General features: G+C 29.1%; 6 protein-coding genes across 6 annotated transcripts; 2 read left to right on the forward strand and 4 right to left on the reverse strand.

Moving 5' to 3' along the window:
• Positions 1–16: 16 nt before the first annotated feature.
• On the forward strand, positions 17–1320 carry BX663DRAFT_516280 (uncharacterized protein). The gene has a single exon (XM_051528566.1). The coding sequence runs from the start codon at positions 50–52 to the stop codon at positions 1238–1240; it is 1191 nt and encodes a 396-aa protein (XP_051380702.1). The 5' UTR covers positions 17–49; the 3' UTR covers positions 1241–1320.
• A 579-nt stretch (positions 1321–1899) lies between these two features.
• Positions 1900–5080, reverse strand: BX663DRAFT_516282 (Rho GTPase activation protein). The gene is made up of 8 exons (XM_051528567.1): positions 4828–5080; positions 4629–4762; positions 4263–4511; positions 3609–4193; positions 3129–3519; positions 2357–3069; positions 2209–2306; positions 1900–2145 (listed from the first exon to the last, which is right to left on the reverse strand). Exons 1-8 carry the CDS (start codon positions 5030–5032, stop codon positions 2127–2129), a joined length of 2394 nt encoding a protein of 797 aa, XP_051380703.1. The 5' UTR covers positions 5033–5080; the 3' UTR covers positions 1900–2126.
• A 165-nt stretch (positions 5081–5245) lies between these two features.
• BX663DRAFT_516285 (uncharacterized protein) lies at positions 5246–6129 on the reverse strand. Its single transcript, XM_051528568.1, has 5 exons — positions 5971–6129; positions 5755–5876; positions 5567–5699; positions 5409–5509; positions 5246–5358 (listed from the first exon to the last, which is right to left on the reverse strand). Exons 1-5 carry the CDS (start codon positions 6082–6084, stop codon positions 5295–5297), a joined length of 534 nt encoding a protein of 177 aa, XP_051380704.1. The 5' UTR covers positions 6085–6129; the 3' UTR covers positions 5246–5294.
• A 491-nt stretch (positions 6130–6620) lies between these two features.
• Positions 6621–7593, forward strand: BX663DRAFT_516287 (uncharacterized protein). Its single transcript, XM_051528569.1, has 2 exons — positions 6621–7049; positions 7134–7593. Exons 1-2 carry the CDS (start codon positions 6666–6668, stop codon positions 7416–7418), a joined length of 669 nt encoding a protein of 222 aa, XP_051380705.1. The 5' UTR covers positions 6621–6665; the 3' UTR covers positions 7419–7593.
• Positions 7594–8186: 593 nt separating this feature from the next.
• On the reverse strand, positions 8187–8354 carry BX663DRAFT_438581 (uncharacterized protein; the record flags this gene model as incomplete). The annotated part of the gene is made up of 1 exon (XM_051523284.1): positions 8187–8354. A coding segment is annotated over one exon (168 nt), but the record flags the coding sequence as incomplete, so codon positions are not given.
• Positions 8355–10300: 1946 nt separating this feature from the next.
• BX663DRAFT_438829 (PQ loop repeat-domain-containing protein) lies at positions 10301–11446 on the reverse strand (the record flags this gene model as incomplete). The annotated part of the gene is made up of 8 exons (XM_051523298.1): positions 10301–10390; positions 10457–10516; positions 10580–10753; positions 10838–10953; positions 11017–11062; positions 11134–11194; positions 11250–11314; positions 11399–11446. The coding sequence occupies 8 exons, from the start codon at positions 11444–11446 to the stop codon at positions 10301–10303; spliced, it is 660 nt and encodes a 219-aa protein (XP_051380707.1).
• Positions 11447–12481: the final 1035 nt, after the last annotated feature.

Below are 12481 nucleotides of genomic sequence, written 5' to 3' on the forward strand. Positions count from 1 at the left end.
GGTGTTTAAAGAAATCTTTTATTTCTTTCTTTTACTTTTACATCTTATTATGGGTCTATTGTCTAATTTATTTAAAAGGAATCAAACGACAACTTATACAAGATTACCAAATTCAACAACATTTATTATACCAAAACGATGGAGACCTTTTACAGTTATTAAATATACCATTTTAATAGTGCTCACTATTGTTATCTCCTTCTTTACCATTTGTCAATTACAACTTAATGTTCGAGTTTATTTACGTAACTGGATTTCTCATGCTGATGATGCCTATTATGAACCATTAGCTGGATGCTTTGATAGCTTACCAGATGATAGTCCTTATTTGAATGGTATTCAACAATATGTGTATGATGTAGCCCCAGGCATAAGTTTGATGGAAGATTATGACTGTTATGATTTTGCAGCTACCATCAAGGCGGATCCTACCAAGGCCTTGAATGAAACAATTATTTATCATGCCTATTGGCGATCCGATTTATCGCCTGTAGGGCCCAAGCAGCTTGCTACTTTAAGATCCTTTTTCGCTACACAAAACCCAAATAATACGGTAGTTTATCTATGGTCAAATGGAGATTTGTCACTCTCCCCTATTATTCAAGAGATCAAGAGCCATGTGGGTGACCGACTTGTGACAAAGATATACGATCCTCATGAATTAGCCAAGGGGTCCCCCATGGAGGGTTCAGGACATCTTGATTTTAAAGATAGCAGTGGGTATTTAGATGGAGACCTTGTTCGATTATTAGCTATTTATCGATATGGAGGCATGTGGTTTGATATGGACAGCTTATTTATTCGAGACATGGCACCTCTGATGGAGCATGAATGGTTATCTCAATGGGATTGTTTCTTACCGAACGGCTTCCCCTTTAATGGCGCCTTTATGCGATTTCACAAGCAATCCCCTTACCTGTGTGAGATGTTATCTGAGTTAGCCTCGGGCCCTTTACCTAGACCTGATACGATTGATTGGGGGGGATACATGTATTATAGAATTTATCGACGTTTATTACATCATGGTATTCGACCATGGTCCGTTTTACCTTGGTGCTTTACTGATTCAATGGTCTGCAGTCCCAAGAACTCTATGCCAAATGCCTTTATTGAAGCAGAGTTTAATCAAGATCGATTATTACAGACCTTTGCTTATCATTGGCATAATCAATGGAAGAAAGAGCCTGGCTCGTTATTTAAGTTTTTAGAAAATAGACATAAAAATGTGACTGGTTGGTAATAAATTATATTAATAAATAAATAAGCGAATAAGCGAGGTACTGCCCAAAAAAAAAAAAAAAAAAAAAAAAAAAAAAGAAAGTGAGATAATAAGAGGGATATTCTACATGTGTATACATGTGTATACATGTATATGTATATATATATGCATATATGTATATTAATTTCATAAATTATTCGCACAATCTCAGGAAAAATTTGCATACATTTTTTATTTTATTTTTTTTATTTTTTGCACAGTTTGCACATTCATTTTTTGAAGATTAACTTGCTCAATTTGCCAAATAAAATTCGCACAGATTCGCAAAATCAACATAGCACGATAGACTTTCGAATTTTATCAAGAAGATGGGTACGGCAATGAATCAGTTGAAATGGAAGTAGACAATGACGGTTATCCTCTTGTCGACACTGTCAACTTTGACAATTATATGGACTTCAAGCTGCCTGAGACAACCCCTAAAGCATCCAAGACCAATTACTTCAGTACCAGCTGAACCAGTCACTTACTACAAAAAAAAAATATGGGGACGATGTTAAGGGCCATTTTTTTTTTTTTTTTTTTTTTTTTGGTCCTTACTGCGGGAAAAAGCAGAAAAACAGCTTGGTGTTGCCCCGTCGAACTGCTTATGACTGGTTCAAAAAAAAAAAAAAAAAAAAAAAAAAAAAAAAAAAAAAAAAAAGACCAAGAAGAGGAGATTTCTAGAAATGCGGCACCATTGGATAAAGGTCTGAGATTGTGCGAATAATTTATGAAAATAGTGTTTATAAATGTAAATTAAAAAGTAATTATAAAATATTATGTGTAAAAAAATAAAAAAAACAACATACACACATTTGTATATATATTTTGATATATGTATATAGAATAAATAATTATTTAGTATTTAAGAAAAGAAGCCAGTTCTAGAATTAAAGAAATTAGATTAATTTTGATTCATTCACTGCTAAATGATTTCAATGCTTTACCTATTTCTTGTCATAAAAGTCTTTGTTATCAATTGTAATGTCTTGGGTACATTTAATTTAATATATTCAAGATCCAATATTTGAATATTATCTTGTTGCTGATATAATATGTGAGTATGCTATATGAAGTGTATATAGTTTGTATTACCTTTTCAAGTAAATCGTCCAACTTTAAATCAATCTCTAAAACTGGTTTATCACGACCTTTATAATGAAGACCAATAATAAAGGTACCTGGTATAGGTGAAGAGATGGTCAAAAAGATATTCTGGCGTCTATTTTCAGGCACCTCTGTTTCTGCAATAATACCATCCCTTTCTAATTGTTGATGAGTAAACTTGAATGGACCTTGTTGATGACTATGTTGACATGGTTTCTTTGTTTGATCCATCACGATTTCAACGCCTACTAAATTATTTTTTTTATTACTACTTTGCATCCTTACGTTTTGTAAATAGGCTTTATAACTCTCTAATTGACTCTTGAGGTAATTATTATGGTCTAGAATAGTCTTGTAGACACTTTCAAGTGATTCAAGTTCTTCCATCACTTTTACTTTTAGATCGCCAAGATGAGCTAATTCATTATTGATTTCTTCAACAAGAAATTGATGATTATCACGACGATCAATCACATTGGCCTCTTCTAACTCACGAAGCATTTCCTTGACTTTAATGCCCTTATGAACCAATTGAGCATCCTTTGATGTACCTGCTGCTTCTGCTATTTGATGTAATCGAAGTGGGGGGCGTGCAAGGAAAGGAAGAGAACGAATGATTTGTACAAAAATCGATTTAGCTTCCATATAAAGAATATCATTTTGAGTAATATTATTCTCTGACATGAGTGACATTGTTAAGTCTAGATAGATAAATTAAGCTCTAATATATATTGTTGACTCATATAAAATAGAATTTTACCTTGGATTGGCATTTCCCATCTACTAAACAAAGGTAATTCAATGGTTTTATTTTCTTTTCTTGATACTTGTGGAGGAACTAAGCCGACTTCAGAAAGTAAGACACGTAAATGATCCGTCTCCTTTGGTGCAAGCACATGAATATGTTGTTGTAATAAAGATATTGTGTTATAGATTTCATTAGGTGTTATATTGATCATGATATCCTTTTTACTAAGCGCCATGTATTGATCCATCTCTAGTTGTTCATAAAAGTCGACTACTTCACAGAGATCATTCAAGAATCGAATGGTACGATGTTTATTTAGTTCAACAAATGGATTCGTTGGTATCATATAAGCCTCTTTTGCATAAGATGGCTTGTTTGCTAAATTTTGAAGCATCTTTGCTACCTACTCAATAATAAAATAGATCCAATCAGAAAAAAAAATCATATTAAAAAGAAAAAAAAGGGCCTACGGGGGGTGAATAGGAGAATTACCAGTGTTAATGTAGTTCGTGAATTGGGACCAGGAATACGATCCACTAGCATATAAGCTTGTGGAGTTACGATAGCAGGATTAACAAAACGTAAAAAAAAGAAACCACCGATGAGAGAAGAGATAGCATGCTCTGTAGCATCAGGATATTTTCTCTTTGTCAGAGAACGAATTTGTTTACAAATCCAACGAATTCCATAAGGGACTTGATCTAAAGAATCTATAATAGTTGATAAAAAAGAATTTGCAATTTCCATCAAGGATTTTAACCTTGGAAGAATGATGGTTTGAACAGTTGAATTAGCAGCTGCCATTTCAGCTGTTACACTTCTAGGAAATCCGTCAGGTAAACTACCTTCTCGTTCCATTTTTTGAACTAATTCTTCATACACTTTAAGAGGATTAATTTGAAAATTTAAATCTTTCTGTTCTAATAGATTATTAATTTTATCAGATAAAACTGATTTAAGATAAGATTGTCCAGGTCCACGTCGAGTATAAGTTGTCATCATACGTGAAACAGGTGTATTTGCGCGTAAAAGAGAAGCAAATTCAGTAGTTGTTTCAAACTGAGCAGCCAATACATTCTAAAAATAAGTATATAAATATAAATATAAATATAAAAAGGGGAGGATGAATTCTTTATATATTTGTACCTGGAACATGGTTAATAACAAGTGTTCTTCTCTACTTTCATATTGATTACCGTAAAGTGTAAACATAACTGTTTGTAATAAAGTATCAATTTCTGCCAAGTTTACTAAACGACATAGAATTGCAATATGACGTGGTTCACTTTGTAAAAGATAAAATAAATTTCCATATTGTTGTATACGACGATCGTCAATATAATGATCTTCATCTTCTTCTTCATTATCTTCTAAACGAGAAGTTACTTCGTGTTGCTATCATTATAATATAAAATATAAACTTTTCAAGTTCCCCTTATTTTTTTATTTTTATTTTTATTTTTATTTTTATTTTTTTTTTTCGTTCGTTCTTTTAGTTATATATTTCTATACCTCATCAAGTGCCATTCTGTTTTGAATCAATAAACCAATTCTAGCATCCAAGAATCGTACGTCTCTTTCACGCATAAAATTTTTTTTAGATTGTGTAGAGATTTTATTTTTTAATTCACGTAAACGTTTTTGAGCTAATAACAAGAGTCATTAATAAAACATTAGAATGTGTTATATATATATATGTATATCTAATCACCTTTTGCTAATTCGTCTTCTACTTCAACATCTTGTTCTGCAGCCATAGAATAAAATACAGAAACAGAATATCTTTTTGAACCTCTTCCTCGATTACGATTAGAATGATGATTGTTTGCAGCTGCAGCTGCTACTGCTCGACTTACAATGGAGCCGTTTTGTGGATAACCAAACGACTGAACCATCCCACTTCGTCGATCAGTCATTTTTTTTAAATTAAGATTTATAAAGATTAAAAAAAAAAAAAAAAAAAATATGTATTTATATATTTATATGTATGTATGTATGTATGTATGTATGTATAGAGTAGAGAGTAGAGAGAGCGAAAAAAAAAGGGGGAGTTTATCTTTAAATTTTAATTTATGTCTATTGTTACACTAGGAACAATTGAAAATTATTACAAAAAAAAAAAAAAAAAAAAAAAAAAAAAAAAAAAAAAAAACTTTATTATTATTCTTATTATTATCGTTAAATTCTCAAGTCATATTCATATTCTTGTTGTGTATTTTGAGCTACCCACAATACAAATGTACTAAAATAAATGTTATATAGAATTCTACTACGTGTAATTAATTCTATTACCTTAACATAATCAAACTATTTTGTACGACTCCTGCAATACCATAGTTAATATAAGGTTGTGCAGATTCCAACTGAATTATATACTTGATAATCAATACACACTACAAAAAAAAAGAAGGATTTATACAAAGTCTGTCTCTCATTTTTTGTTGTCTTACACATGATCCTGCAAATCCTCCTGCAATTAAAGAAAAGCCAAGAAATAAGAATAATCTTGCTTTCCAAATTAAATTCAAATCCCCATAAGATACTGTATCATCCTGTAATCGATTTTTATCTATTAAATTTATTCTAGATATTTTATAATTAGTGGGAGATTGATTATGTAATATAGTCAGTACTTTACACAATCATACCAAAAGTCGTCAGGATACCCGAGAACCAATCCTCAAATCCCATATGACTCATTCCATTGTATTTGGTTGAATTGATGACTGCATCTATAAAAGCCCACCATCCAATAGCAAGCTTAATGAACAAAATTACAAATTAATGTTGATTATTATTATTATTTGTATCCATCGTTAAAAAAAAAAAAAAAAAAAGAGGGCGATGTAATTACCAAACCACCTGATAAATAGACACCTATATTTCTTCCTTTACGAGATAAAAAGCGTAAAGGATTTCCAATTACAAATATAGAACGTGGTTCATCATCATATATATTAGTCTGCATTCTATTTCTTCAATTAAAAAATTATATATAAAGAAAAAAAAAAAAGAAATATGCTGGACGTCAATACAACAACAAAAATTAATAAGGCAGGGCTTTTTTTTTAAGTATAAATAAATACACATATTATAAACATTTGTATTTTCAAAAAAGTAATCATTTTTCTTTCCTCATCATTGTCAAATCGAATACAAGATGATTTATATTTACAATTATAGATAAAACCTTTTTTTTTAATACATATTTTTCAATAATATTGATGAAATGTACTTTAATGGACTATTCAATATAACACTATTCTTTATATAGTAGGATACAATTTATTTTTATTTTTTACAATACATATGTATAAGAAGGAATATGCTTAGTTTTATCGACTGGTTTATTTTATTTTTTGTTAAGCATCATTTCATTAATGGCGGTAGCATAATGTCCAAAAAAAAAAAAAAAATATACAGATACACATACAGTAAGTGATAACTGAAATTAAAAATTAAAAAAAAAAGAAAAAAAAAACTAAGGACAGCCCCCCTCCACACATTTATTTCCCCTTGCTTTATTTATATAAAGAAAGAACGAAAAAGATGAGAAAGCCAATTTATAGTTTGGCAAGAAAGTTGGGACGCATGTCCTGGAATAAATACAACTTGTATAATATTGCACATAAAGAAGTTTCCAACTTTCATAATAAAACATTATTTCAACAGAAATGGATTTCAAAAAGAGAAACTCGAGCTTACCACGGTGATGAAGTGACAGAACGACAATTCAAAAATAAATTCTTTAATCCAAAGTTACCTACTGTTCAATCTTCTTCAACAGAAGTTCATCCATCTGTAGCTGTCTTGACATTTGCTGAATTGGAACGAAGATTAGATTTTGTTGTGTTTCGATCTAATTTCTGTCCTTCCATTTATGCTGCTCGTCAATTATGTGTACACGGAAAAGTGATGGTGAATGGTAAAAAGGTAAGAATTAAGAATACATATACAAAAAGACTCTACTTTATGAATGGTACTAAAGAAATTATTCAATTCCTTTCTTTTATCAAGCTGCCTTATCCTTCACATAAATTAAAAGATGGTGATATCGTCTCAGTTGATCCACATGCTATTCAATTTTTAAAAGGAGAAAAAGGACAGGAATTAGACTTTACACCTAAACCATTTTCACAGCCTTTTTTGTTTGTACCTGAATATCTTGAAGTCAACTATAATACGTGTCAAACTGTCTTTTTAAGATCTCCTATTTCTAGACCAGGACGATCTGAAATTCCTTCACCTTTTCCACCAGAATATCATTCTCTTGCTTATGAATATTATGCTCGTAACAAATAACGATTGTAGTCTGTATTTGTATAATAATAAAGGGGTGAAGATAAAAAAAAAGAGGTTTATATATATAACCATGTATTCAATTGTAAAGAAGGGAATAAAAATGTATATAAATACATATATATATATAAATATACTTGACAATTACAATTTGTATACTAGTAAGAAGAGACACGATGAATAGAATAACACTTTATATATCTTTGCTTCTAATACATGAAAAGAGTATTCATGGAGGCTAATATTATGTAATAATAATAAAAACACTCTACTTTGTACTTGCTCTATTAATCAGAAGATCGAGTATAATGTATATGAATACAAGCTTTATAAATATGGATTCAACTTTTTGTGTAAATGTTACTATTTATTTTAAAAAAGAGTCAATATAATTGGCTAGTCCTTTTTTTTTTTTCTTCTATGTTGATCTCTAGGAAAATAGATAAAGAATAGGATGATATCTTTTTGTTTTCATCCTCTTTATCCGATTTTACCTTTAACACTGAATAGTATTCAAGCACAACTCAGGTTCACAGGTTGTTTAAGAGAAAAGTTTGAAATATTAGGGTAGGTTAAAGGGTTTAGTAGTAGTTCTGTGGGAGGGGATACTGCGTATTATAGGCGTTAGTATGATTAGGATAAATGATGATGAGACAAGATAGATGAAATAGACACATCCTTACTACAACCACAAAACTCTTTCAAAGTTTGCAATGTAGAGAAAAATAAATAAATAATAATTTTATTATTTTTAGTTATTATTGCTTTTATTTAAGGAGTAGGAGAAAAACCTGCAGCAACACAATGGCACATGCATACACCTAATGCCGCGTTACAGGCAACAATTGCTGCAGGAATACCAGCACCACCAGTGACAGTTCCAAAAGTAGAACCAGCAGCTGCGTAGCAAGCAACCGCAACTGCATTACAACCAGTTTGTCAAATTCCATATGCTAATGGACCAGCTAAAGCGTATGAGACCATAGAAAGAATGAATAAAAGCTTTATCATTGTTTTGTATTTTATTTTTTTACTGTTAATGATACAGAAATAAATAAAAGAAGAAAAAAGAAAATTAAATTTACTCTAATTGACTAATAAGTAGTTTCATTTATAGGATCGAACTAAACCTGTTACTGTCTATGTTCTCTCTCTCTCTCTCTGCGTGCGTGTATGTGTGCTTTTTAACATTATTAAGCTTATTTTTTTTTATCTCTCTTTTGTGTTTAGATAAATGTAGGGACTGGATCATAAGATTTTTAACTTAATTCAATGAGGTAAATAGTCGTACTAAAAACACATTGTGCATTTCTATGATAAATCTGTCTATATACATATCAAGTATATTCATCTTTGTACAAGAAAATAATTGATAAAGTCCTACCTTTAAAAGCATACCCTCTTCTATTACTGTTCTTTGTAAGTCCTGCTGAGAGAATAAACTAAGAATAATGCAAGTACGCATAATAATTGATCACACTCAAAGAGCATATATTAGTTGTAGAAATAAATATATGCAAAAGACATGGATTTATTTATTATAATTCTTGATAGTATAATGGTTATATCATCAAAATGTAATTTTGTTCTTTTTTTTTTTTATCTTATTATTAACTCATCATCCTTATTCACAAAAGAAATAAATAAATACCCAAACATTATTTACCCATTTTGTATTAATTCATATTTATAACTCATAACTTGACTTTATCTCAGATAAAATATTATTAACAGCTTTCAACGTACTTCCTCTGCCTCTTTTATTCTATTTCCTTACTTTATTTCATGTTAAATTACCTGTAAACCACAACAATTTTTAAAGAAAACAAAAAAACAAAAAGAATAAGAATGATAGACTCTGTATGTATGCAGTACCAAATAGATGACTAAAGCCTATTCTATTTGAAATAAAATCTATGTGTAATTTCCAAATATATCAACCATGTTTTAAAATATAGATTTAATCTCAATATAATCATTAAAAGAGCCGACATGGTAAAGGAGGCAGATCATGTAAATTATTTGATATATATACACGCATATATATATCAAGAAGGAAATAGCTGATAGAATAGCACTTTTTTTTTTACAGTGGTTTATACAATGTGTGTTGATATGAATTCGTTATCTATACATTACGATCTTTATGTTTATGTATATACAAGTGGTGTTATCAGATATATAAACAAAATGACAGCTCATGAAGTATTGACTATATAAGTTAAAAAGTATACATACAATACTGTATCTTTTTATTTTATATTTTGATATACAGTCAAGATACTATAAACATATATATGTCTTATTAAACAATAGACTCATTTTTTATTTATTATTATCAAGTGCATCTACAGTCATATACACAACTATTAAGTGTAATAGAGAGAAGGTAATCAAAGAATAATATAAATACAGATATATTCAATGAATCAAGTATCTTCTTTTTAAAATATTCCCGGTTCATATAAGGCTCTACTTTTATCTCGTCTTCTTTTTAAAATACATATATATGTGTGTTATTATACATTAGTAGATCCATAACACGCGTTTGGGTATTGTAAAGATCTTCCGTTTGAAATAGAGGATGTTTCACTATCCAAATCACCTTCATCTTCAATAGATATCAGTCCTTCTATTACATATCTTCTTCGTTCCTGACTTTTAGAAACGAGACGATGATGAGAATAAAGAACATAATGTTGCAATAAGAAAATTGAATCATAACCGACTACTATTAATCCAAGTCCACTATTGTAGTTTAAAGTAAGAAGAAGACTATTATTTTTTATATCTAACTTATTTAACTTACAGTTTAATATTATCCTAAATAGATACATGTATTATTTTAATAATTAAAACTATACGTGTATATATATATATATATATTAACTTACACCTTGAATGCCAGACCAATCTCCTTCGATATATGCATCCAAAAGTAATTGTATTATAGACAAAATTCCTCCTGATAAATCCTAATTGAAAGTGTTCATTTAAATCATGTGACTTTCAACATACCAGGAAAAAAAAAGTGTATTTACCCAAATAATATATTGAATACTCCATCCTTGAGTTGATTTTCTTTTATAATTTAACCAAACCTATAGATAATCATCTTTTGTTTAAGAAAAAAAAAAGGAAAATAGTGAACATGTATTATTTACCTGAGGCAAATATTTGATAAAACAAACTATAAATTGAATAAAGCTTAGATAATAGATAAAATCAAGCCAATTAGCGCCACCATAATGGATAGTAGATAGAACTAAAGCTGAGCCCATGAGAGTTAACCACACAAAGGATGCAGCAAAGGAAGATATTTTTTGATTTTCGCTTTTCTATTATTTATAGCAGCAATTCCCTTTCAATATCAAATAAACCTATTTTTTTATATATAATATAAATATATACATTTAACCTACTTTGTAAACGCATGTTTGTAATAAAATAAACAAGGATATAAAAAAACCATGAATTGAAAATACAACATCATTTATACGAACAAGATTATTTTCACTAAGTGGATGCCTTGAATGATCTATTTAAAGTCATACTTTATTTAGTTATATTCATAAATAATAGCTTGTCTTTTCTTCCTTACATTCGTCTCTAATTCCTTTATTAAAATAAAGCGCCAAGTTAAATATCTACACGAAGATGTAACACAACATAAAATAAGATTATATTTTTATCTGTCAAAAAAATCTATCCATCTTACTGAATAACAAAAGAAACCAAGCAAATTATAAAATAAGAAATCTATCGAAAGGCCACGAACACTTTGTAGATAATTCATTATTAAGTGCAACTCTCTTCAATATAATGTAAATCTACCTTTTTCTTTTCCAATTTAGAAATACTTGTGGATAAAAGCTTATAGACCAAACAAAGAAATAAGACTATTTTTTTTTTAAAAAAAAAAGTACAGAAATGTCAATTGTCAGATGCATTCAAAGAAAAAGAATTCAATTCATCAACTTTACCCAACCAATAATGTCTGAAAGGATATCTAATGTAGTTAATCGTGTCATTTGATGAACGCTAACTAATACCATATTATTTTGTTATATTCATAAAAGAAATCCAAACAAATAATTACTATAACTGTCATGCCGCTGTTACTGTTTATAATTTAACAGTGACAGGTAAAAAAAAAAAAAAAAAAAAAAAAAAAATAGTAAACTAATTTAATACATGATGACAAAATCAAAATAGCCTTTGTAATGAAAGATACTATTTATAAAGTCATATTATATAAAGAAATAATCTAATTAATTGAACTGTTTGTTTTAAACTTGGACAGAAAACTAATGGAATATTTAATCATGTAAAATGTATTCCAAATGATGTTCATGTCGTGACTTTATTAACCATTTTATAATTAACAAATAAATAAATAAACACGCGCACACACAATCTGTTCTATTTGTCTCGGAATATATAAAAGACTGTTCTATGTTGATAATAATAAAAAGACTTTGAACCCTCTTAGTCAACACGAAATTTAGTTATTAAAGCTGCTAGGATGCAATAGTGGCACACATTATCCGATAACTTTTATCTTCAACTTAAAAAAAGAAAAAGACAAGGGATAATTCATATATGAAATCAATAGTTACAGGGAGAAAAAAAAAAAAGGGAAGGAGAAGAAAAGACAAGTCATGATATCAGTGCAGACCAGTTAAGGAAAATATGAACAAAATTAACAGGTAGTACAATAATTCTAGAATTTTTTTTTTTTTTATATCTTTACTATTTCATTATGTTTACAAAAGTTTTACTTTTTGGGAATTATAACTCTATCATCTCGAGAATATATTTGCTCAAGTTTCTTTTTTATACTATTGGCGTAGTTTTCATTTTTTTTTTTTTTTTTTCGTTAAATATAAATATACATTTATTTATAAACATGAGGAGCTTTGTCTATTTGAAGGGGAGAGGTCATGTACAGTGTAAATATGTATGAGATATATGGAATGGATATATTTATAATATTAAAAGTGAAAATAGATGTAATCCTATTCTACACGAATTTAAGGTAATACACAAGTAATTTATGTATATGC

Source organism: Cokeromyces recurvatus (assembly GCF_025118155.1).
Source record: "Cokeromyces recurvatus strain NRRL 2243 chromosome Unknown BX663scaffold_21, whole genome shotgun sequence".
In the NCBI taxonomy this organism is placed as follows: domain Eukaryota; kingdom Fungi; phylum Mucoromycota; class Mucoromycetes; order Mucorales; family Mucoraceae; genus Cokeromyces; species Cokeromyces recurvatus.